This window comes from Protomyctophum bolini (genome assembly GCF_963924005.1).
Source record: "Protomyctophum bolini genome assembly, chromosome: 6".
Classification (NCBI taxonomy): Eukaryota; Metazoa; Chordata; class Actinopteri; order Myctophiformes; family Myctophidae; genus Protomyctophum; species Protomyctophum bolini.
In genome coordinates, this window is record NC_137867.1 from 39,206,573 (window position 1) to 39,231,363 (window position 24,791).

A 24,791-nucleotide genomic window follows, 5' to 3' on the forward strand; every position below is an offset into this window, starting at 1 on the left:
GGACCAGGATGTGTGTGTAGGATGTGGATGTGTGTGTTTGTTGTGTGACACAGATACAGTGATAGAGAGAAATCTACACTACATAAAACATTCAGCAAATATTGCTGATGTACAACCTTACAATGTGTCACGAGAAGCATGTTATTTAGGGTTTAAGTGGTTAACGGGTGTAGAACTGGTTCTGTTCTGGTTCTCGCACCCAATTTAGAACCGGTTTATAGTGTTTCGACTGAAGATCAATTGGTTCTTCTGAACCCTAAAATTGGGTTAGGAACTGCAACCGAAAGTTGCGCTAAAATACAAACTACAGTGGGTGTAGCTATTCTAGAGGTTGGAAGATGCAGATGCATGTAAATAAGGGTGAATTAAAGTTTTATTTTTTATCATAAAATAAAAACAATGCATTAGTCATACTAGTTTGATACTAAAGCTTGTATCTATGTTTAGCTCCTCCTGTCTACATGTCGTAGTGTCCTTGGGCAAGACAATGAACCCTAGATTGCCTCCAATGAGTCGGTCGGTGTGAGCTTGCCACCATTGGTGTGTGAATGTGGGAAGTGAGGACGCTGGCGTCGACTGTTCGCCGCTTCACCTCCCAATGTATGAATGAATGAACCATTGTAAAGTGCTTTGAGCACTTGGAAAAGCGCTATAATAATGGAATTCATTATAAATGTCACTACAGAAAATTACATTCTCACCGTGTTGTCACAGATAGTCTGTCTTTGTTGTTGCACGACACTTGCATGTGTGTGTAACCCACAAATCATATTCACTTTACATATTCCATTTTTACACATTCTTAAGGACTTAAACATCTTACAATATTGTCTGTCTTTCAAATATGCGTGCAGAGTTTACTTTGGGAAGCTGTAGGGATAGCGTTGTTGCACGACATGTGTATTTGTGTGTAACCCACAAATCAGCCCCATATCCACTTTAGATATTCTATATATATATATATATATATGCATTCTTAACAGCTTAAACATCTTACAATATTTGCTGTCTTTCAAATATGCGTGCAGAGTTTACTTTGGGAAGCTGCAGGAATCAACGCCCTCCGTTGATTACAATGGTTCTGCTTAAAACCAGTGGAAATGCGGGCCGGTTCGCTAGAAAGCCCCACGGTTCCAAGAATCTATAACGGAACCGGTGCTAGAGCCAAAGTTTATTTTGGTGGGAAGGAAAGGGGCATTTGAGAGTGCGCGGATAAACTGTGCAGTTCACTAGAAAGCACCAATGTTCCAAGAACCCACAAAATCACCAAAGTAATTTTGGTGGGAAAGAAAGAGGGCATGTGAGAGTGTGCAGATACTGTATGCCCTCTCCTCTTCTATGTGTGCTTACCAGTGAGCTGGTTGTTTAGGTTCACCACCAAGGGATTGTTCTTCCAATCAAAGGAAGAGAGTAGATGGAGGAAGCGAAGGAAGCCCACCTGAAGAGAACTGAGAGAGAGAGAGACATACGTTTCATGCACTTGACCTGGTGAATAACAAAGGCACAGATTTTAGTATGGAATATATAATGTAGAGGGCTGTCCACACCAAGCACTATCTATACATATGGTTCACCACTACTGTCGTCATTAGTTACTCTGCCATCTGCTTGAGTTAGCAAGAATTGTTTTTAAATATTTTTATAATTATAGTTACAGTTCAAAGCCGGCTTTTCTGTAATGCATGAAATGTAATCTGTATTGTAGAGTACGGTATGTTAATACAACATAACTTATACAATTGGGGTGGTTGTATTTTGCCTCGCTGCTCTTCTATTGAGCCATTTAGATCCTGCATGTGAGACGGAGACATGACCTTTGACATAATCCTGTTTGACCTGAAGGTCCAGATTCAATGCATCCTCCCTGAGCAAGCAGGCAGGCTTTGCTATTGTGAGTGGAGAAGATTGCGCAGGTCACCAAGGGTTGAATTCTGAATGTACTGTATGTAAGACAGGAAGTGACATAGCGCTGAATTGTTTGTGTTGTTTCTTTTCATTATATTTCGTATTGTGCTTTTGTTCCAACTGAGCTATTTTAGCTTACTAGGTTTCCAGCTCTAGTTTGTTCCGGCCCTCTATGTCCAGAAAAGCACAGGGATCTTTCAGGCCACCGAGTTACACCCTGGGCAAGGAAGTTGCAGGATTTTAGCGGAAGTATCGCCCAAGGAAATTACCTTGATGCTTTATAAATCAGTTTACATTCTCCGTGAATGAAGTGTTGTGATTGGTCGGGAAAATATCGTATCCGGGGGAAATAAATCTGACGGATGTTCCGGAGGATACATCCGCCGATAGCTTCTCTGCCTTACGTTGTGACCAGGCTTTTCTTTTCGCAGATAAGTACGCCTGGAACCCAGGCTAACCGAGTTATGGCCTTTTGAAGTGTTAAACACTGCTGTAGTGGCCCATATGTGTGCAAATTCGTTTTTTTGGTGTGGCTATTTTCATGGCGAACCCCTGAACAGTGTTTGTACCAAGTTTGGTACAGATTGGAGCAACAGGGTCGTTTAAATGTGAAAAGAAGTTTAATGGGAAAAACATAATTTCAAAATAATTTCCACCATATCTCATAAAGGCCTATACTCTCACACTGCGGGAAGGTGATTTATTACTGTAAAAATGCTGTGATCAGCAATAGAAAAGCATTTTAATGACAATTTCTTCCACCATGTCGCCCACTAATAAGCATTTTTTCTAACGCGTTAAGGATGACAGTATACTTGGACCCTTACATTTGACAGTGAAAGAACCAAATGATAGCGAATGATGATCAGAAGTTGGGCTCAACCCAAACTGACCAAACCTTGGTTTGGTGTGTCACAGATGTTTAGCAGCAATCAAGGAAGGGTCCAAGTATACTGTCATCCTTAACGCGTTAGAAAAAATGCTTATTAGTGGGCGACATGGTGGAAGAAATTGTCATTAAAATGCTTTTCTATTGCTGATCACAGCATTTTTACAGTAATAAATCACCTTCCCGCAGTGTGAGAGTATAGGCCTTTATGAGATATGGTGGAAATTATTTTGAAATTATGTTTTTCCCATTAAACTTCTTTTCACATTTAAACGACCCTGTATAATTATGGAACACAGACAAGCATTCAAATGCTTGCGAGCACGTTGTCAGCTTGCAGAAACCAATTAAGTGAAAGTGGTTAAGCGCATCTGTGGGTTTTATAAATATTGAACTAATGAAAAGTGAACTTGTGACTAACTAATAACTACAATTGGATTCAATCCATTGGAACACAGGTTATTTTTGTTCTATTTCCTGAAAAGTCATGGTTTTGGAGATACAAGGTTTCCACCCGACAGTGACAAAATTAGGCTTAAATTAACCCATTTAGGTATGAGGCGATTCTAAAAAAAAAAGTCTTCTAAATCCTAAAAGTTTTCTGAAAAACCTCATGTTTCTATGTCAATGGTTCTCAAACTATTTCATGTCAAGGACCCCAAAAAATTATATGTAATTGTCCACCAACCCCCCCATCTGAAAATATGTTGTTCCAGGGATCCTCCCAGAAGCAAACATATGAGTTAAAAACGTTCGCTCTGAAAGAATACATATTCAAAGATTTGCACCACATTTTTCAAAAAATAGCAGATCTACAAGCTCTTAGCGCGGAGAACCCAGAATGGGTTAAATTAATGGAGAACCAGTTACCCAGGAGGAGTGAACGGGGCCGGCTGCAGGAAGAGGAACGCCACCAGCAGGTCTGCCACGTTTTCTGTGACGTCGTCGCTGAAGAGCTGGGCACCCAACCAACGCTTGGCCAGGCGACACACTCCCCCGAAACACGGGTGCTGCTGCTGGAGGCTGAGGAGTGGAAAACGTGAGAGGTCAAGATACAGAGAAGTAGATTAACCCACTGACCTGAGATCAGATTCTAAAAATGTCTTCTACATCCTGACAGTTTTACATTCTGACCTGAGATCAGATTAAAAAAATGTCTTCTACATCCTGACAGTTTTACATTCTTCTGACCTGAGATCAGATTCTAAAAATGTCTTCTACATCCTGACAGTTTTACATTCTGACCTGAGATCAGATTCTAAAAATGTCAGTCGCTCTTCGATTACTCAAAAATAGCAGACCTACAAGCTCGTAGCGCGCCACTCGGTGGCGCTACGGTTAAAAAGGAAAAGAGAAAAATTAAGTGATGAAAATGAGAAATGCTTTAGGACTGGTGCAGATCAGAGTGATAAGATGCATCACTGCATCCAGCACGTATGCGAGGACTACAGTACTACAATGTGTGCACACAAACTAGTGTACGCACATTGTAGAAATACTGTAAGTGTGCACACAGTTGAGTAACTTATCTATATCTTCCATGGCCAATGGGGGATTTCCCTCTGGCCTTGGAGGTAGACGTTTGGTTTCCCACACTGGAGATCCGGGTTCAATGAAATGGTAAATAGTAAATGGTGCACTTATATAGATCTTTTATCCAAAGCCCTTTACAAACATTACAATCACCCATTCAAACACACATGCATACACCTATGGCGGAGGAAACCACGCAAGGCACCAACCTGCACATGGGGAGCAATTAGGGGTTCAGAGACTTGCTCAACGACACCAACTCTGGGGGAGGGGGGGGGAGGACCCGGGATCGAACCGGGATAGAACCGGGAACCTCACGCTCTACCCATGAGCCACTGGCGCCAAATGTGCTCGTTCGCTCTCTCTCACACACTCACACACACACACACACACACACACAACACTTGACTTAAATGTCCCTGTGTGAGCCGTACCCGTGCAGCATGCTGGTCAGTAGGGGCTTGTGAACGGTCTCCATCTCCAGAGCCTGAGCCTCGTCGTTGTCTCTGACCAGGAGCAGTCCCTCTGGGCTCACGCTCTCTCTCAGCACCTGAGGCTCACGCTTGTACGCAACCTGGATACGGAACGCTAAGCCGTCCTACACACACACACACACACACACACAGTTAATTTATTTTATTTCTTCATTACTGAAATAAACCATTTAATTTGTTTTTAATTCATGGAAAATGTTGCTTTTTGGTGGGGGGGTGATGTTTTCAGGCCGCAACCCCAAAATAATGCTGCCGTTGCCTCACGACCGCAACCTAACTCTGGAGGTAATTTTACGCACATAAACGTGCACATTTTGCCGCACGTGTAATGTATTAATCCCATTATGGGTTTTGTAACAATGACGGTTAAAATTAATTTGTAATCAAATTTACATTGTATGTCGCTCATTCTGTTGAATTCTATTCATGTGTGTAAAATATCTTTGATGACCCCAAAACAATTTCTCCACCCCCCACCGTCAAGTGTCCTGCGAACCCCATGTGTGAGGTCCCGACCCCGACTTTGTGAAGCCCTGCTCTAGCTGTAGTAGACTGGAACTCACCTATGCTTTCTATGGCATAGGCACTGGACATGAGACGAATTAATTAAAGCGACAGAGAGAGAGAGAGGAGTATCTCTGTGCGTCAATTTAACAAAGGTGCAGACGATCAGACATCAGCAGAGAGTGAGCGACATTTGCGCTACTGTATGCCGACGGCGACTTGAAGTGGATTTGGCCCCAGACTTTTTTTTCTCTTCCCTGGAAATAAAAACGTCTGGGTTTTCCCGAGGCTACAGGTGTAGTGGTGCTGCTGCTTACCTTCCACACGTCCAGGTGTGTGGAGCAGGCTTTACAGGTGTAGTGGTGCTGCTGCTTACCTTCCACACGTCCAGGTGTGTGGAGCAGGCTTTACAGGTGTAGTGGTGCTGCTGCTTACCTTCCACACGTCCAGGTGTGTGAGGCAGGCTTTACAGGTGTAGTGGTGCTGCTGCTTACCTTCCACACGTCCAGGTGTGTGGGGCAGGCTTTACAGGTGTAGTGGTGCTGCTGCTTACCTTCCACACGTCCAGGTGTGTGGGGCAGGCTTTACAGGTGTAGTGGTGCTGCTGCTTACCTTCCACACGTCCAGGTGTGTGGGGCAGGCTTTACAGGTGTAGTGGTGCTGCTGCTTACCTTCCACACGTCCAGGTGTGTGGAGCAGGCTTTACAGGTGTAGTGGTGCTGCTGCTTACCTTCCACACGTCCAGGTGTGTGGGGCAGGCTTTACAGGTGTAGTGGTGCTGCTGCTTACCTTCCACACGTCCAGGTGTGTGGAGCAGGCTTTACAGGTGTAGTGGTGCTGCTGCTTACCTTCCACACGTCCAGGTGTGTGGGGCAGGCTTTACAGGTGTAGTGGTGCTGCTGCTTACCTTCCACACGTCCAGGTGTGTGGGGCAGGCTTTACAGGTGTAGTGGTGCTGCTTTTGAAGCTGCTCTGCCATGCTGATGTGGAAGGCAGCCTTGAGGTGACGGATGGCCAGGCGGTCCTGAGGCCACTTCCCGCTGCCCTCCATGTGACAGATCACTGCAACAGGACAGACCCCAGGCTTGTTTATTTACATTAACCCATTTTTTTAGACCAGATTCAACAAAATTACTTCTAAATCATGACAGTTTTTCTGAAAGACCTATGTTTCTAAGTCAGTGTTTTGTTTTTTTTCCAAACCATTTCATGTCAAGGACCCCAAAAATTATATGGATTTGGCTGCCGACCCCCAATCTGGAAATATGTTGTTCCAGAACTTTGTTTTCTATGTTGTGTGGGGTTTTTTTAAATGGTGGTTCTATATGCACTGTATACTGCAACTGAACAATCTCCAAATCACCAAAGCCTCAATAAAAATACACCGAAAAACATCAAAACATTCAGGAGCACAGCTTTTTAGAAAACTGTGTGTGGCTCTAGTAAAGAGGCCTGTAATTCGGAACTAGCTAGGACATGAGCGCCCTCTAGTGGACATACTGTATAGTGTATATAGAGAGAGGAACAGAGACCCCTCAGCACCAACCGCTTTGATCAGCTAAACAATATTAAAACACACACACACACACACACACACACACACACTTGAATTATTTTATTTGGATCTGCACAAGAGGCGTAATACAATAGACCCAAAATAAATATATATAGCACATTGTTGACATACTATTACTTGACACTACTAGACAGGATGTTTGTTTTGGGTTCACACACACACGCACACACACACACACACACACACACACACTTTATTATGCACTCAATTGTATTTCACTTCACGCTTCTCTTTTAACTGCAATGATGAGCCTGCACAACTGTATTGGTTTTTTAATTGAATGTCGCCAAAGGATGACGTATGTACCTGTGACAGGGGTGATGTAGACGGGGCAGGGTTTTCCTTCCTTTGGAACCAGCGACCTTGACGAGGATTCTCTGTCGAAGAACCAGTAGTCCAACTTTAGAGGCACAGGAGGAAACACCTGGACAGGAGATCATGGAAACATCAGCAGCACGTCTACACAGGACAAGATCCATTTGTAATCCCTATGGTAGTTCAAGCATCCCCCAAACATATCATAGGGCTTAATTATGGCACACTAAATTCCACACTACATAATTCCACATAATAACTTTAACATAATAACATTGGTAAGACACAGATGGTTTAGAGTAGACTTTACATCGTTTCCAACCACTTTTGCAACTGAACTGTTCAATTAAAGACGAACTCTACCTAAAAATAGAAGCCGCTTGTGTTAATAACAACAATAAACAATAAATGATTATGTTCATAGCACCTTTCAAGTGTTTCATGAGTACAAGAGAAAGTAACCATAATAGAAGAATATGAGATATTGAACGGGGGAAAGGAACATTATAATAGAAATTAAAAAATGATAATAGATAATTATGAAGTGGATAATAATAATAATATAATACCTGTGTGTATCTGAGGGCCGGGTGGGCTCCTTGTACTGAGGTGACTGACAGAGGAAGACCCTCCAGCTTCCACAGCTTCCCACTGAGGTCATCAAAAGACTGAATGACCGCCAGACTCTCCTCCTCTCCGGTGCTCGGCACCTTATGGACACAGCGTGCATTGGACAAACACTTAGAAGCTATTGAATATTGAGTATTTAAAACACGCTGCACCATTCCTCTGATAACTAGGCTACACATTTTGCTTTTGTAGTAAATTCAAAGGACAGCAGTGGTGCAGGGAAAGCCTTTAAGGTGTTTAAGACTGGGAACCACTGCCGAAGCCTGTGAATGGTGACACTTAACTGTCAAACTTTTCAGGTGTAACAAAGTGAAGATTTTGTATTTTCTTCCACGGAACAGTGCACTAAGCTTTTGTGCACCGTTCCGTGGAAGTGCGTCAATGTTTATCAGAATTACTGAAAAGGCAGTTAGAATCTCAAGAAGGGTAAGTGTACCAGCTTGCCTGATTGAGTCATAAATAGGATATGTGCCCATATAATCATGTGCTATATCTTGCACGTATTTGCCATTTTTGAGGGGCGCTCCTATATACAGGTTTAATGTTTATTTTTAGTTCAATGTTTGTTTTAAAAACGCCATTGAAAATGAAGGGAACATTTACGTCATATTGTCTGTAATGACGATTTCCTGTATCAGCAGGGAGCTGTCAGTGGGCTGTGTAAGAATCTCCTTGAGGATGTCTTATGGTTCAGGCGCCTTAGGTGTTGGGGAGGGAGTCGGATAGCTTGGGCCCAATATCTTTTTATTGCTTTAAGTATATTATTATATTATCCTATTTTGGGCAGGAACCCCTTTTGGTGTTTTAAACATTACGTTATAATTTAGCTATTGAAAAATAGCAGATCTACAAGCTCATAGCGCGCCACTGAGTGGCGCGCTACGAGCTTGTAGGTCTGCTATTTTTGAAAAATCGCGAAAATATTTATTTCAGAAAACTGGAGGATTTAGAAGATTTTTTTTTTTTCGACGTCAGGCCTGAATGGGTTATTGATCTTCTTTCTACAGCTTGACACTTTTTTGATCTCACTTCCTGGTGGGTCTGTGTCTGTGCCTCACTTTATCCCATTCTGACCCGAGATCAGATTCAAAGAATGTCTTCTACATCCTGACCGTTTTCTGAAAAAGCTATGTTTCTATGTCAGTCGATCTTTGATTTTTCAAAAATAGCAGACCTACAAGCTCTGCTATTTTTAGACTTTAAGCCTAAAAAGGAGGTAAACTGGTCAAACACTGGCAGAAAGTGTCATTGGAAAGGGGTGCGCACGCTTATCCGACACACCAAAACTCTGACATGCTCAAATCACCCGTTGATCCCGACATGCGTTGATCCGACATGCATTGCGTCGTGCTTGCGGTTAGGGTTTGGGGTAGGCGGGTGTCGGACTAAATAATGACTGTCGGACTGTTAGTATGTGCAGGGAACTTATGCCTACAATTCCAGTATTTGTCAGGGTGGGGATCCCCAGTTAAAAAGGGCCCCCCTTTTTAACAGTATTCTTGATTTGATTTGATTTTTTTTAACTTTTCAGCTGCACCAAACTTGGCAAAAACACTGCTCAGAGAAAACTAGTCTTCTAAAGATGCCAAAAAAGTACAATGGATGAGATAAGTCGAGTAGAGAGTATAATTATTATCCATTATATATATATATATATATATATATATATATATATATATAATAAACTAATATATATATATATCTCCTTAGATTGGAGTCAGACAAAAATGCTGATCAAATCTGGGCTGACATGAGAGAATCACTGAGGTAGTGATTGGAACAGCGACGCCCTCTACTGGCTAATATCCGCAACTACGAGTATTATTATTAGCATTATATATTTATTTGTTTACATACCTCCCGTCCCACGCTGATGACGTCGTCCATCGCCGCCCCGACATACGTGACACATGTTTCAGGGATGTCTGCATGTCTACAGACACAAAAAAACACATACAAAAGATGTTTCAGGCCTGGGATGTCTGCATGTCTGATACAGAGAAAAACACACGAAAGAAGACAGGATTGAACGGACGATGATATTGACAGGTTACCCACACAACTGCAGAGTATAAAATATAACATTACCCAGGAAAACGTTGACCACACGGCCTGCAAAAGTTAATTCTCGACGGCGATTTTTTATAAATCCAAACTATAAATGGAGCAGATGATGAGTGAATACGACGAGGACGAAAAGCCCACGACGTCGAGCCTCGGATCCCGATGTGCGCCGCCGCAGTCGGAGGAGAACCACCACCACCGGCTCTCCTCCACCTCCGGACCCGCACGGCCGTTTAGAACGGCGGCGGAGGAGGCGACCTCCTCCTCCTCGGTCCCCATGCAGAACAACAACATGGTCCCGCTGCACAACACCAGCAGTTGCGGGACCTCCACCTCCAGCAGCGAGCTGCAGGTATGGCTGCCAGCCTGCCACTGTGTCATCACGATTGCACATTTAAGTTGACGATTGTCACACAAGTCGTATGCTTGTCGTATGCGTGTGCTTTTTATGGGTTTATCCTCGTAGCAGTTTTGTATTGACCTGTACTTTCGACTTTCGTCGAACTGCATGTATACCCATTCTACAAACTTCAATCAATTGTGATTAACAATTCAATTGTGTGTTTTTTTGCATTGAACTTTTTGAAAGGCTTCGTAATCACAAATTGCACAGGGCAGATATGACAATGTAGAAATAAAGAAAGAAATCACTGAGACATTAAAACATTAATATTTTGCAAAAAAAAATTGAAAAGTGGAAATAATTGATCTACAAGCTGCTATTTCTGAAACCGTTTGAAAATGTATGGACATTTATCAACATGGAAACAATTGACGCTTATGCAAAAAAAAATCACACCTGTGTGAACTGAGTGGTGCAACTCCCCCCTAATCTAACCTGCAGGTGGGCTTGAGGAAGCGCATGAAGCGCAGCTCCGTGTGGGACGTGTTCGTCAAGACGGACAACGAAGTCCACTGCAAGCTGTGCGACGCCAAGCTCAAGTACTTCAGCAGCACCACCAGCATGATGTACCACATCAAGAACAAGCACTCGCACGCGCCTCAGGAGGACCACCACCAGGGGGCCGGCGGCGGGGACCCGCCACAGGCAGCCATCGAGGCCATGTCGCACTCAGAGGTGACTCTTTGACAGACGTCATGTTTGTAGTGTCCCAAACGGGTCCAATTTGGTTCGATCTGGACACTCTCAGAGTTAAGGTCAGTCCACTCCAATGCAACTGCAACTACTACTTGCAACCATTAGGCTATCCCCGAATCTGCAACTGGTCAGTCCTGACCGCTGCAGTTTCTTGCAAGTGCATCTGGGTTGCAAGTTGTGACCACACCAGTTGCATTGGTGTAGCCTACCCTGAATTTTAATTTCATTATTTTTGAATGGGCATGGCTAGTGATTCAGGGACTGGAGAAAGGCTAGCATTGGTGTGGTCTGGCCTTTCTAGTTGCTTGTTGTATTTGAATGACCATTTACCATGTCATTTATTTATTGACTAGGGTTTAGACTGTTCTTGCTCTCTGCAAGTGGCTCTGTATAAGCGTGTCTGCTACATGACTAAATTGTAAACTTGTAATTGCAGATTACCCAGCGCATCTGTGTAATGATGGAGAAGGACATGCTTCCCCTCAGCATGGTGGACGGCGTAGGATTCCGCAAACTGCTGGCTTACATCGTGCGTGACTACACCGTGCCCACAGTCGAAGAGGTGACGGCTCACGTCGAATCACATTTCCGCGCAAAGGCCCACGAGCTGAGGCGGCTGCTGGACACGGCAGAGGCTGTGGCTCTGTGCACGGAGCGCTGGGCGGCCATGCCCGCCGAGCGCTACATGACCGTCTACTGCCACTTCATAACGGAGGACTGGCACGCCAGGAGGGCGGTGCTGCAGACGCACGGCATGCCGCCGGTCGGCCATGCACCGTCCGCCAGTACTACGGACGACTTTGCGGAGAAGCTCATCGAGACGGTGGGGGGCTGGGGACTCGCCGGCCGAGTGACCGCTTGCGTTCGCGACGACGCAAAGAACGCCACGACGGCGGCCCACAGCTGTGCGCGCGTCACCTGGGACTCCGTGGTGTGCTTCGCCTGCGCGCTGCAGTCGTCCGTCAGCCGCGGTGTGAGCGGCGACGTTCTGGGTGTCGTCGCTGCCGCTGGCAAACTGGTGAAACACTTCAACCACAACTCGCACGCGGGCATGGCTCTGGAGCTCAGGCAGGTCCAGATGTGTCTGCCGGGCCACGCGCTGATCCAGTCCAGCAAGACCAGGTGGGAAACCATCGGGGACATGTTCGAGAGGCTGATCGAACAGAGGTGGGCCGTCAAAGCTGTTCTGTCTGACCGCACAGTCACCAGCAGGCAAGAGGCCCACGCGCTCGACATGAAGGACGAGTACTGGCAAATGATCGAGGACATCACGCCCGTGATGGCTACTCTGAAGTGGGCGATGACGGTCATGTCTGCCGAAACGGAGGCGTCGGTCTCCAACATCTACCCCATCACCTTCAGTCTCCTCCACACTCACCTCACAGCGAGAGAGCACGAGAGCAAACTAGTCTCAGAGTTTAAGATCAAGGTTCGGGAGTCATTGAGGAAACACATGGAGGTAGGCACAGTCACAACCGCCTAGCTTTACCATGTAATGCTTTCATTTAGAGTAGACAGGCCTGATAATTTGGAGATCATCAGAATCTTTTTATTGGCCAGCCAGATACAGTATATAGTTCCCGTACAAGGAATTGTACTTGACGCATTGCTTTCACATAGAAAACATACAGCAAAATACAGCAAATTACAACAAGCCACAGGATCCATTTATCACTTTATTATATAGCCTTCATCCCACGTGCAAATTGCTTTTCAGCTCATTTAAGCTGGTTTGATAAATTGATAAATGAGGGCCTATGTGCTTATACTGCATCTCTCAGTGACCTGCAGAAGCCAGTATATTACCTGCCTATGTTGTCGGTCGTTTGTTTTTATGTTGACCTGCATACATTTCCTCCGTGTCATGTACCTCACACTCAATAAAAATGTTCTGAAGCAGCAACATTAATTCAATGTTCACAGGTTGACGCTGGTGACCTGGCCTCCAAACCAGCTCTGATGGCCTCCATGCTGGACCCTCGTCACAAGCACCTCAGCTTCCTGACACCCACTGTGAGACTGGCCGCAAAAGTCAAACTGCATGAAATGGTTTCAAAGTTGGACATGATAAGTAGTACCGTTTTAGCTGCCAAGATCGAAAAGATGGAGACGTTAGCCACGCATCCAGTCAGCCAAGCATCCCAGCCAAAGGCAGGCGATGCCAAAAACGCAATGCTGTTACTCCTAGGCGACAACTACAGCTCGTCTTATGCGGATGACTCTGAGGCTCAGGTTGAGTACTACTTAAGAGACATCTCACCCTCGCTGGACATAAATCCTCTCGACTGGTGGAGGGTTAATGGACCAAGATTCCCTGGCCTGGCAATTTTGGCAAAACGCTACCTATGCATACCTGGCGTATCGGTACCTTCAAACCTGATGTCCTTGGAAGACAGAAGGACATACGCGAGAATGCGGACGAGACTCAGCCCAGAGCATGTCGACATGATGATCTTTTTAAATAAGAATGGGTAGTAAAGGAGCCGTCCTTGTAGACATTGTACTTGAATGTGGACATTTTACTAAAGATATATGAATATCCGAATATATATGCATATTATCCATTATCTGGATTGTTATTATTATTTTTAGATCGTGGAGTTAAAGCAGCACTATGTAACTTTCCTCTCTTCTACCCCAGATTTGAACTCCGTTTCCTGCACAAGTGCTGGAGTCCTATTCTTTACCATTGTGCCAATAGAGCCTGCCTGCTTGCTCAGGGGATACATTGAATCTTGACCATCAGGTCAAAACCCTTTGTTCAGAGAGACATGACCTTTGACACAATCTAAAATGTCTCACTAGAAGAGCAGGGGGACAAAACAGCACACACCCCAATTGTATAAGTTATGTTGCATCAAACATACAATTGGACGGAATTCAAATCTATTCATAAAAGAAAAGTTACATAGTGCTGCTTTAAGTAGTTGTAGCAGCTTAGGCATGTTCCTGGTAGGATGTTGAATGTGTAGGCGTTTACATATGGTTGCCTTTATCTCACAATTCTACATGGTTATATAATGTTCTGCTTAGTCTGTGATTCAGATGTACAATATCAAGATCCAAACCATTGTGCATGATGCAAAACTGGGCCCCTGAAATCACCCTCTCTCTCCAATAGAAAAATGGAAGATTACCGTCCCTCTAACGATGTTGTCGGGCAGAAACCTTGCATCTATATAATATTGTTTTTAAATGTACATATGTAAGCTCACAACGTGTCACGAAGCAACATGCTGTGAGCTTTCAGATCTGCTGGTTTTGGTACGGTTTAGAAACAAAGTTGAAGTGTAACCACTTCAGTCTGTCTGTGTGTTTTATAAATAGTGAACCTATTAACAAGAGCTTGAATCCATTTAAGCTCTCTACTACTTTTCCTGAAAAGTAACAGTTTTTCCATGTGACTAACCATGCGCTAACCATGTACTTGTCTTGACAAACTAAATTGTGCCCACTCGGGTAGAAATACATACAGCTCTAGCAGGTGAGTGATGATCTGTTTGGGGATCAGTCTTTTCTGGCAATCGGTCTGTCCTTTCCACACCACCGTTTCAATGATGGTTCCGTCCGGGAAGCGCCTCAGGTCGGATAGAGGGCCCCACAGCTGGCGAAACTGCACTGCCTAGAAAGAGAACATACTGTAGGTGTCTGTACTGTACATCTGTCGATTCATGTTTAAATGCAATTCATTTGGTGGACTTTTTAAGTTATTGCAAATACCCAAGTTCTGAAATTGTGTTTTCAGAACCGTTTACCCAGCAGTCAAAAAGGGAACATAAAATGTTATTCACTATTTGGTGCACAATAGCATATTGTAGTAGCAGTATTTTATTCACTCATGATCACACAAAATACAAAACTTGTACACTGTATACAATGTTATTACAATAAATATAGACAGTATATAGGCCTATTGTGTATCTCTTTAACTGGAATATTTTACAGGATTTATCACTAGCTCAATTATTCCATCAAAAGAAATTGACACACACGTGTGTACCTTGGGGCTGTCTGCCGGTGGACCTCTCTCCAGGACGGCTGCTGCTTGCTCTGGCCTCAAGATCAACCCAAACGTTAGGGGGGGCTGAGCCTTGTGCTGGGGGGCTGCACTCTCTACGGACCACTGTGACCATAATGTATGCACAAAGGAATAATAATATTACACTTGATGAATGCAACGAAGCACGGAATGCAACTGCTCTTTGAAAGGTGTATAAGATAGAAAATGAATGGAGAGTGGGCAGGGTTAAATATCAACGTCATATCAATGTTTTTTTTGCGTTGTACAACACTGAAATAGTGATATAGCCAATATTGATCTATATTGTGTTATATATTTTCAGATGCCAATTACATAAAAATATTGGGGTCCTTGACATGAAATCTTGCGCACCACTGATATAAACATAGGTATTTCAGAAAACTGTCTACCTTTTTAAAATTTCGACGTCAGGCCTAAATGGGCTGAAACACCAAAAGGGGTTCCCGTCCTGAATGGGTTTTAACTGTAGCACCCCTAGTCTTACCTCCGGGTCAGGAGAGAGGGAGTGGGTGAGCAGCTGGACCCTCTGGCCCAGACCTCGCCGGAGGATGGACAGGATGTAGGGCAGAGCTGTGTGGACGTAGTTCCCACTGTGGTCCATCAGTTCACCCAGCAGGTTGAGCTTTTTACAGCTGGACTGAAGCTTCACCAACTCACAGAGACTGACGGTTGAGACAGAGAAAACAAAACAATTTAACGTTGGGTTTAGCCGAGCGGTTCTCAAAGCTTTTTTTTTTAACCCAGAATGATATGCTTTTGGCCGCGGACCCCCGTCGGAAAATGTTTTGTGCCAGGAGACACAGCAGAGAAAATGAAACACTATTTTTCAAAAACATTAATGTTAAAAAATGTGACGGATCAGTTTCAGTTTTCTGAAAAACCCATGCAACTACTTGCAAGCATTATCCCCAATGGAAGTTGTGAAGAGTTGCATTGGTGTGGACAGGACTAAAGCCCAAAACACACCAAAGGGTCGGTAAAACTGTTTTGTTGCAAGGAGTTGCGACTAGTTGCATTGGTGCGGTCTGGCCTTTAGTAGCACTTGCCAAAGCGCTTGCCCTAGTCTTGATGACCTTACAGGCTTATTCAAAGGCTAAAATGACATTTAGATAGCACGTTATGTAGACCTGGCATCCTATAGTTTGTATAGTACAGACTATAGATGTTTTTGATATTATACCGTTTAGACTGACGATGGGTTCTTGGTTTATCTGCTATGATCCTAGATTACTATTCCTATGCATTTGATGTAGTACCTCGTGTTTTCCTTGCCTACCATAAATGGCTCTGGATTAAGAGCGTCTGCTAAATGCCTAAATTGTACGTATAACAAAGTGTTGAACAGGCCCTTACTGGAAGACGTGGTCACATGTGCGTATCATGGGTTTGGGGGTCATGAGGAGTGCGTGGAAACCGTCCACAGTGGGGTCGTCCCAGAACTGCATGGACGACGATGCCTCGTGCTGCACCTGAGGAGCGATAACATTTGGGAATGTGGTCAAACCACCATCCATGACATGTGTTAATAGTATATCAATGGAAATCTGTGTCACGTCTGTCAGGTCAAGGGCCCCCAAATTGATATGCATTTATTAGGCAGAGGACAGCGCATTTAAAAAAGATTTGGTGCCAGAGGCCCTCATAAGAGATCTTAACAGTTCCTGTGTCCAAGACTTCCACAGACGTCCTGGGAATTACCGCTATGTGGTGCCCAGGACGTGTGTGGACGTCTTAAAAATAATATATATTTTTATTTATTATTATTTTTTTAAGGCAAAAATGACAAATATAACATTGGGCACCCTGGGTCACTATTTTGAAAGTGTTGTGTTTTTTGTGGCTTTCGCCTTCATTTTATATTTTTTTATGGAGGGACAGACAGTAGGCTGACAGGAAATGGGGAGAAAGATGGGGGAGTGACATGCAGTAAAGGCCGTCGGGATCGGGAGTTGAACCCGTGGCACACTGCCAGACTGGATTACCAGCCAAGGTGCCTGGACCACTGAACCACAGCCCAGGCCCCCATAAGAGATGTTAGTTGCTAAATTGAGTACAGAACTCAATTAACTAACAACTGTATTACTGTATGTAGGTAGTAAAATGTACAACTTCCAACTGGCTACTGGCCAATCACAGCGCATCCTTGCACAAGCGGTATAGGCTTTGGTATGGCGCTGGACCTTTGGGTGTCACCAGCACACGTTAAAAGTCCTCAGATTTGGCTGCTACATCATGTCATGAGTGGGGGCATGTTGATTTTTGGGGGAGCATGAATAAGACAAACATTAAAAGTCTGTAGACTTGGCTGCACATTACATCATAATCGAAATCCAGGCAAAGGGGCTAGCGCCCCTCAAAAAGTTCAATAAGTAAACAAAAACTGAAAAACTTTGCACAATTTCTGATTCATTAAAAAAGCGTGCCGTGGGTTCGACTCCCGATCCCGACGGCCTTTGCCGCATGTCATCCCCCCATCTCTCTCCACATTTCCTGTCAGTCTACTTTCAACCTATCAATAAAGGCAGAAAAAGACAAACAAATATCTTAAAAAAGGGGGGGAAAAGCTGTGTGATTAAACGATACGGCTGTATCTTCATAATAATACAAAGCATACCAAATAGCATGCATATAAGGTGTCATCAGTATCTCACACACAAACCACAGTGCCAAAAATAATTAATAGAAAACAGATTAACCTTTAGGAAATTCAGTATCAAAATGCTTCTCCTTGTAATAATAACCAGTCTCTATCCGGTGTCTATGCCAAGTTGAAACCTCATGGTACATATTAACAGTATCATGTCGAATACTGTTGAAGTGAATGGATATAGGGGATTTTTCATCTTTTGTTCCGATACCGTTTTTGTTCTGTGATCCTGGTTCTTAACTCCCTTTTTGTTTTTCCTACGTAGCAGAAGGCACACGGTCATTTAAGGAAGTGCTTTGTAATCTGTCACCCAGTTTATCCAAATAAAAAGAGTTCACCTGTTTGTAGGTGCAGGCTGTCATCTCAGCACACAGGTTGAGGTGACCGGAGGGGTCCACAAACACCACCTGGAAAGCACTATGAAAGTCGGCCAGGGACGGCTGCAGGGGAAAACAAAAAGGAAAGAACGATAGAACAAAATGTATTCTAGACAGTACACATTCTCTTCAAAGAACGAAACAAAGAGGGTTCATAAACAAACTCTGGTGCCAGGCTACTCACTGCTGTTGAGTCAGCATCTCTGGCCAGGGTAATGCCATTACTGGTCAGGTCCGTGGAAGCTGAGGTTAAGAGGGATGGAAAAGTTGGAACACAAGTAGCAGCATTATGATAATAACCAATATAATATCCAGACATCAGTATAGCCGAGAGCAGATTATACAGAATAATAATACAATTAGATAACAGCAGCTAGTTTGTTGATGCACAAAGCCTAATTTATACTGACACCATTGTGCGATGGATAGTATAAATTATGTGCAACTATTCTTGTTTCAGGTCTGACGGACAGGACACGGTCAAGATTCTCACCCAGGAAGTGCAGGCTGTTACGGAGCAGCTGATAGGCTGTCATGCTGTTACCGACTCTGTGGGTGGTCAGGAGATAGGCCAGCAGCATGGAGCCCAGGAAGCCGTTGAAACATCCTGTTCCCTGGGAGAAACGGAGAGCATGAAATATATACACAGATACTCTTTAGGTTTATTCATACTCCAATGTTAGGTGATAAGGTGACCACCACTACAACATGACGTCACGCCGTGGTGCTAAGTGACTCACTGCTCACCCAAACACATCTCTCTGTTTTTATTAACCACCGTTCTGGTGATCACCTTATCACCTAAAACTGGAGTATGAATAGGCCTTTAACAGACATGACACAGGTCGACAGTGTGTAACAGGCCAAATTGTAGATGCATGCTAAGGCATGTTGCAGGACTGCCTTTTTGAGCAGTCGACAAAACAGAGTAGTTTGCAGCACCTTTTTCCTTTGATAATGCAAGGCAGAAGATAATAACGTCCTTCACTTTTGAATGATTTACCTATACACAATAAATAAATAAAAATATAATAATTCCAACATTCAAAAGGTATTCCTTCAGTTGAAAAGTGACTTTATGGCCCCTTACCTGGTCAAGTTCTCTTTGTCGGAGCCATACTTTGAGCAGGGCCACTCCGTCTGCGAAGGCTGAGCACCTGGAACTAACGGCAGACAGGAACTGGAGGTGACTCCTGGGCAGCAGGTCCCCCAGAATAGAACTACTATAATGTGGAGTAGGAGGTTCATTCTCTGCATGGACAGACAACAACAACAACAACAATATGAAAAGGTTATTGGGACACATAGCCGTATGTCACGATTATGACATTTTACATGATGATTAATTGTCACACAAATAATTGCGATTAACGATTGAATTGTGGGGGTTTTTGTCGTTGGACGCTGGAACATCTGAATAAATTTACATTTCTGTTTGGCTTTGAAGAATAACCTAAATATACAAAGAAATGAAGACATTTGTAAAAGAATAAAGTGACACGGCCAAAATAGGGATGCCAGTTAAGATCATTCGAAACATGTCTGGATTTTTGGACTACCTCCTAACAGACAATCTTTGGTGATCCCCCCCCCCCCCCCCCACTAGTAAACACTGCCTTAAAGTCACTAGTTCTCACCAGTTTGGGAGCCCTGGACGCCAGTGTACCACTCTGTCCGAATGTTGTTCCTCTTGGGGTGGAAGCGGCTGGGCTTGAAGAAGCCAGGAGGGGGGCAGGCGTGGACGCGCACGGTGAACCGAGAAGATTCCTTACCTAATAATAGAAATTAACATTATTAGTACGTAGTATAACAGCCACTCAAGGGGCTTACAGGTTATTGTGACAAATGTTAACGCTGGACATAATACGAGCGCACCTCTTCCACATATAAACTCATAACCGGGCTGGGAACGTTATTGGACAAGCAAAATGAAAGTAATACATCACACATGGAATATATCTAGTTATTTATGGTGTCCTTTTCAATGATTCACACCTGGAGGGGTCAACAGCAGAAGGGGCCGGAGGCGGTTGCCGTGGAGACAAGAATAGCGCATGTCTCCGATCTCGGAGGAGGAAGCAAGATGCTGTGCCAGGCCTGCCAGGTAGAGGGCCCTCTTCCTGGGGTACCTCTGGTTCAGAATGTCCTTGGGGTGAAGGATCTCCTGATGTCCAAGCACAACCAAACATTTATCTTGTTGTAAAACATGCACTTGTTACTCAACGTTGCATGACCTAGATTTTATCATCACTGACAGATTCTAATGTGGCATTCCAGGCCTGAAGCACGCCCATTTATATCAATAACATTTAGAGCCCGACTGATGCCAGATTCATTTTCTTGGTCTGATGCCAATCCAGATTTTGGAAAGTCTTACCAATGTATGTCAAAAAGTGCTAAATCAATCCTAATCTTTCAGAAAAACTCAATAGAAAAATAAAAAAGTCCAGATCTATAAGCTCACAATGCTTTGTAATGACTTGTTGTGAGCTTGTAGATGTGCAATTTTTTGTTTTAAGTTTTGAAGAAAAGCGTCTTTATCGCCTATAATTACATCCCATAGGGACAGCACGCAGAATGAAGGTGGTTAAAAAACACTTGTGTGAAGTGAGGGGCACTCTTTTCGTCATACATCACATTGTATGAGCCAATCAAATCATTTCAAATTTGGTACACACCAACACACAAAGCTGGTCATAGGAGGGACTATTGCCCCTCAAAAATCAGGACACATCGGCGGCATAATTGTCGACGGCGGCGTCATCAAAAGAGTCAAATAAAATAATAGACGATATAATGGCCAGACTGATGTATGTATCGACGTGGGTGCAGCAGGCGACTTACAGCAGGCATCGTGACAGACAGGTCCACAGTGACACGAGGTTTGTTGCAGGTACCCAGAGGGTAGCTACCTATCAGATCCACAGAGGTGGGAGTAGCCATGTGGAACTTGCCCTTGGTCACCTTGGGCACCAGGAAAAAAGGAACCTTTACCGTTCCAGTCAGCCACGACAGATCACTTATCTGCACACAGGGAGGAGAGACGGAGGGACAACAAACACATTAGTGAAAGTGTTCATGGTGTTAGCTCAATGAGCAGACATAGTTTGAAATAAATACACTATTATTTGAGAGTCCAGAACACTAGTTCTCGGCCGTGGTCTAGACTCATTTCCTGTGGAGTTTCATAGCCATTTCCTTTAGTCAAAATGTAACTTCTACCTGAACAGCTAGAAAACACAATATGGCTCAAATCTGTGATTCTGGCTCCAACAGCTAGAACGACAAAATGCAATTCACCTCCTAAAATAGTAATCCAGAGTTAAGAAAATTCACACCTGTGTGAAGTGAGGGGCGCTCTTTTTATCGAACATCATCTCATACTGGCCAATCAGAATGTCCGTTGCCTGTGATTGGTTAGCTGTCCGATTTGCTCGTCTACATATGACGTAAATTATTCCTTCATTGTCAATGGCGTTTAATGTTTTGCCGTTTAATTTACGTCATATTTAGCAAAATTTTGAGCTAATTTCTCCGTTCATTGTCAATGGCAAATCTTGGGGACAAGATTTAGTGGACATGTGACCTGAATTCCCCCGTCATTGTCAATGGCAAATTTTGAGACGTGTGGGGACAAAAGCTGTATAAGAGGTTTATTATTCCAGTTATTAAGCACTTAAGCCCTTTAAACTTCATTATACAACGAACATCAAAAACAGCGTGCGTTACGATACGTTGTGAGCTTGATATTCTATTTAAAAACATATATATAGATAGCTAGCTTGAATGACATGCCCAAAATAGTGAAGTCAGGTTGAAAAGAGGTTAAGAACTTGTTGACACCCAGGAATACACACCTCAACGGCTGGAGATGTTGGCACCGTTTGAAGCAACTCGGTGACTGATTGGACGAAGGCATCGATTTGCTGTTTCTTACGTTCACTCAGGGCAACCTCTTTCAGCAACTCCTCCATCTGTCATCATCATGATATAAAACACACTGTTTTTAATTGCATATTCAGACCTGCATCCATTTCACCCAAAGAACATAGTTATTGCATTAGGTTAGGACCATAGACTGTAAAGAAATATGGACAAAGCGTTCTCCGGGTCTGATATGGACGTAAGATGAAGCCAGTCAGTCCTTGAATTGTAAATCGCCATCTTTGTAGATCCGTTTGGGCCCAGCTGGCCATTGGCTTGCCCAGACAACGAACGGGGGCTGGCTCCCGATCATACAGTAGACTGTAACGGTAGCCACGCCCCCTCAGAACATACGCGACTTAATTTTTTTAATAAATGGGACCATAATTTTAGGAACTAAGGAAATTAAAGTTCATATAATGGCCTGTTGTGGCGCTGTCATTGGGCTCAAATAGAGCCCCATAGAAGTCCATGTATTTGAGCCCAACTTCACCTAGACTGTATTACCTTAATAAACATGGTCATGAATACTTTTTGCTTCCAGTCACTAGTTTAAAGTCTCATTTATAATGTCATAATATTCTTTTTGGAAAATTATGGTCCCATTTATAAAAAAAATTACCATAAAGTCGCGCATGTTCTGAGGGGTGTGGCTACCGTTACAGTCTATGAACGGGATCCCCCACCCACTCGAGTCAAAATAAAAACCAACGAAGAAGGGGGGAAGTCCCGCCTCGTTGTCTGGGCCAGCCAATGGGCCAGCTGGGCCCAAACGGATCTAGAAAGATGGCGACTTCCAGTGCAAGGACTGACAGGCTTCATTTTACGTTCATGTTAGACCCGCTGAACGCTTTGTCCATATTTTTTACAGTCTATGGTTAGGACAGTGGTTTTCAACCAATGGTCCAGGGACCACCACTTTCCAGGTGGTCCCCAACTAAATGATGGACAGTTGGTAACCAAATGGACCCTTATAAGTCTTTAACTCTTGAGAGTGTAGTTGTACAATGAAACCAAATGGACCCGTAAAAAAATTAGTCTACAAAATTAGAGAATGTAGAAGAATTGTTATTTTGATCAACGTTTGATCAGCCTGTTATCTCTCTATAGCACCAACATCAATACAGCAAATCCTATCCAATGATAACAACATATTCTAAGTTTTGGGTCTGAAAGTCTAAATCTCATCAAAATGAAAGTCAGTGGCTCAAACGCTGAATAAATAATGGACCTTGATATGAAAAAGGTTGAAAACCACTGGGTTAGGATAACGTTTAATGTTGCATCATCATGTCTGTCTGACCTGCATCTTCAGCAGGCTGCAGTGGAACAGGCTCTCGGCCTCTTTGAGCTGGGTCAGCTCATCCACGGTGGGTGGTCTGTACAGGTCATTGCGGGACATCTTGATGGGTCTGGCCACCAGGGTGCCCAGGCCGTCTCCATCGTCCGGTTTGGTTCGTTTAGCTTTAGTCGGGCCGTCGTCATCCTGGTCCTCTTCTTCATCCTCTTCGCCGTGGGAAGAATCCGCCAGAGGCATCTGTGCAGTGGAAGCAGACGTACACGTCACGTCAGTTAGTCCTTCTGTAGGTTCCTGTTTTTAGTAGGTTTGCACTTTACAACAGCAGATGGATGGATCACACCCTTCCTCACCTTCTTTCACATGCCTAGCTCCTTATTCTAAAGGCCTATAGAGCACCGAAGTCTGACGTCAATATCGGTAGAGGGCGCAAATCCACGGGTTCATGTACTTTTTATTTGCATTGTAATCCTCATAGGGGATTTTAGATTGCCTCATATAAAAACTGTTTGAAAGTCATCCCGGCCGTTTCACTCATATGGATATGAAGAATCAACTGACTGAGAGAAAACGCTATCGTTACTGCTATTGAATTAGTTACATTTTTGCTAGAAATATATGATATGTGAATGAGAGACTGACTGTCGCAAACGATACAGAGACACCTCCCTTACAATAACGCAGAGACAGCTTGTTTATTTTTGGACCACAATGCTTATATGAAACAATTTTAAGATGACCCCGTGTTTTTCTCCATAGAGAAATTACTTCCGTGAACCAGGCAGAACCAGGGGATGATTGTCAGGACTTCGACGCTCTATTCATACTCCAGTTTTAGGTGATACGGCGATGATTTCCTGTTTTTGTATAGAAGCCATAAACAGCTATATAGAATATTTGTACGTCTCAAAATGTTATGATGAATTGAACATGGTGGACCCTATTGTAAACAAGTGTAATGCTTTATAGTGTCGTCCACAGTTTACAGTTTTGTATTGACTTGTGCTTGAAAAGTACTGTAATTCTCCAATCTGTTAATAAATCTTTCAATCAATCAAACCGAAAACTACAACATGACATCGGTCGTGGTGGTAAGCGACTCACCGCTCATCCAAACACATCTCTATTGGGTTTTTTGTAATAATCACCGGCATTTCAGTGGTCACCTTATCACCTACAACTGGAGTATGAATTATATGAATACGCCTTTAGTATCAGTCATCACCAGTCCACGCTGCTTGACTATTAACACTTCTCTCCTTGCTGATCTCCTGGCATGCTCCTTCAACTGAATTATACCTGGTCTTTTTCACTTAGTAGTTAGTTCTCCCCCTTTTGAATCCCTTTCACTTGAATCCCTTGCTGGTCGCATCCAATTCAAAACACTGGTGATTGGCATACAAGGCCATCAATGGCATGATGCTGACATGACACTTGCCATCCTTTTACCTTCAAGACATGATCCAATTCCCACATCAACTAACTGTCGTCTGCC

The 24,791-nt window shown here is 43.7% G+C and overlaps 2 protein-coding genes across 2 annotated transcripts in view; one reads left to right on the forward strand and one right to left on the reverse strand.

Annotated features, from left to right (window-relative positions):
• The window catches only part of nol6 (nucleolar protein 6 (RNA-associated)), a 37,169-nt gene that overhangs the window by 11,476 nt on the left and 902 nt on the right, over positions 1-24,791 (reverse strand). The window contains exons 2-21 of the mRNA XM_080766346.1: positions 23,303-23,536; positions 21,933-22,049; positions 20,920-21,099; positions 20,071-20,239; positions 19,713-19,847; positions 19,166-19,326; positions 18,569-18,689; positions 18,260-18,318; positions 18,037-18,138; positions 16,405-16,520; positions 15,536-15,713; positions 15,010-15,132; positions 14,483-14,631; positions 9,704-9,779; positions 7,786-7,926; positions 7,208-7,325; positions 6,233-6,387; positions 4,762-4,925; positions 3,665-3,817; positions 1,351-1,448 (exon numbers count right to left, since the gene is read on the reverse strand). Coding sequence (XP_080622472.1) covers positions 1,351-1,448; positions 3,665-3,817; positions 4,762-4,925; positions 6,233-6,387; positions 7,208-7,325; positions 7,786-7,926; positions 9,704-9,779; positions 14,483-14,631; positions 15,010-15,132; positions 15,536-15,713; positions 16,405-16,520; positions 18,037-18,138; positions 18,260-18,318; positions 18,569-18,689; positions 19,166-19,326; positions 19,713-19,847; positions 20,071-20,239; positions 20,920-21,099; positions 21,933-22,049; positions 23,303-23,536 — 2,749 coding nt within the window. The remainder of the gene's footprint in view (positions 1-1,350; positions 1,449-3,664; positions 3,818-4,761; positions 4,926-6,232; positions 6,388-7,207; positions 7,326-7,785; positions 7,927-9,703; positions 9,780-14,482; positions 14,632-15,009; positions 15,133-15,535; positions 15,714-16,404; positions 16,521-18,036; positions 18,139-18,259; positions 18,319-18,568; positions 18,690-19,165; positions 19,327-19,712; positions 19,848-20,070; positions 20,240-20,919; positions 21,100-21,932; positions 22,050-23,302; positions 23,537-24,791) is intronic.
• Positions 10,755-14,414, forward strand: LOC308317379 (E3 SUMO-protein ligase ZBED1-like). The gene is made up of 3 exons (XM_080766347.1): positions 10,755-10,988; positions 11,446-12,468; positions 12,933-14,414. Exons 1-3 carry the CDS (start codon positions 10,773-10,775, stop codon positions 13,482-13,484), a joined length of 1,791 nt encoding a protein of 596 aa, XP_080622473.1. The 5' UTR covers positions 10,755-10,772; the 3' UTR covers positions 13,485-14,414.

Bases quoted from the DNA above. Each gene is read 5' to 3' on its own strand.
- LOC308317379 (XM_080766347.1), top strand. From the start codon at position 10,773: ATGAAGCGCAGCTCCGTGTGGGACGTGTTCGTCAAGACGGACAACGAA. The intron at 10,989-11,445 runs GTGACTCTTTGA...TTGTAATTGCAG, and splicing joins AGGCCATGTCGCACTCAGAG to ATTACCCAGCGCATCTGTGT. The intron at 12,469-12,932 runs GTAGGCACAGTC...CAATGTTCACAG, and splicing joins CATTGAGGAAACACATGGAG to GTTGACGCTGGTGACCTGGC.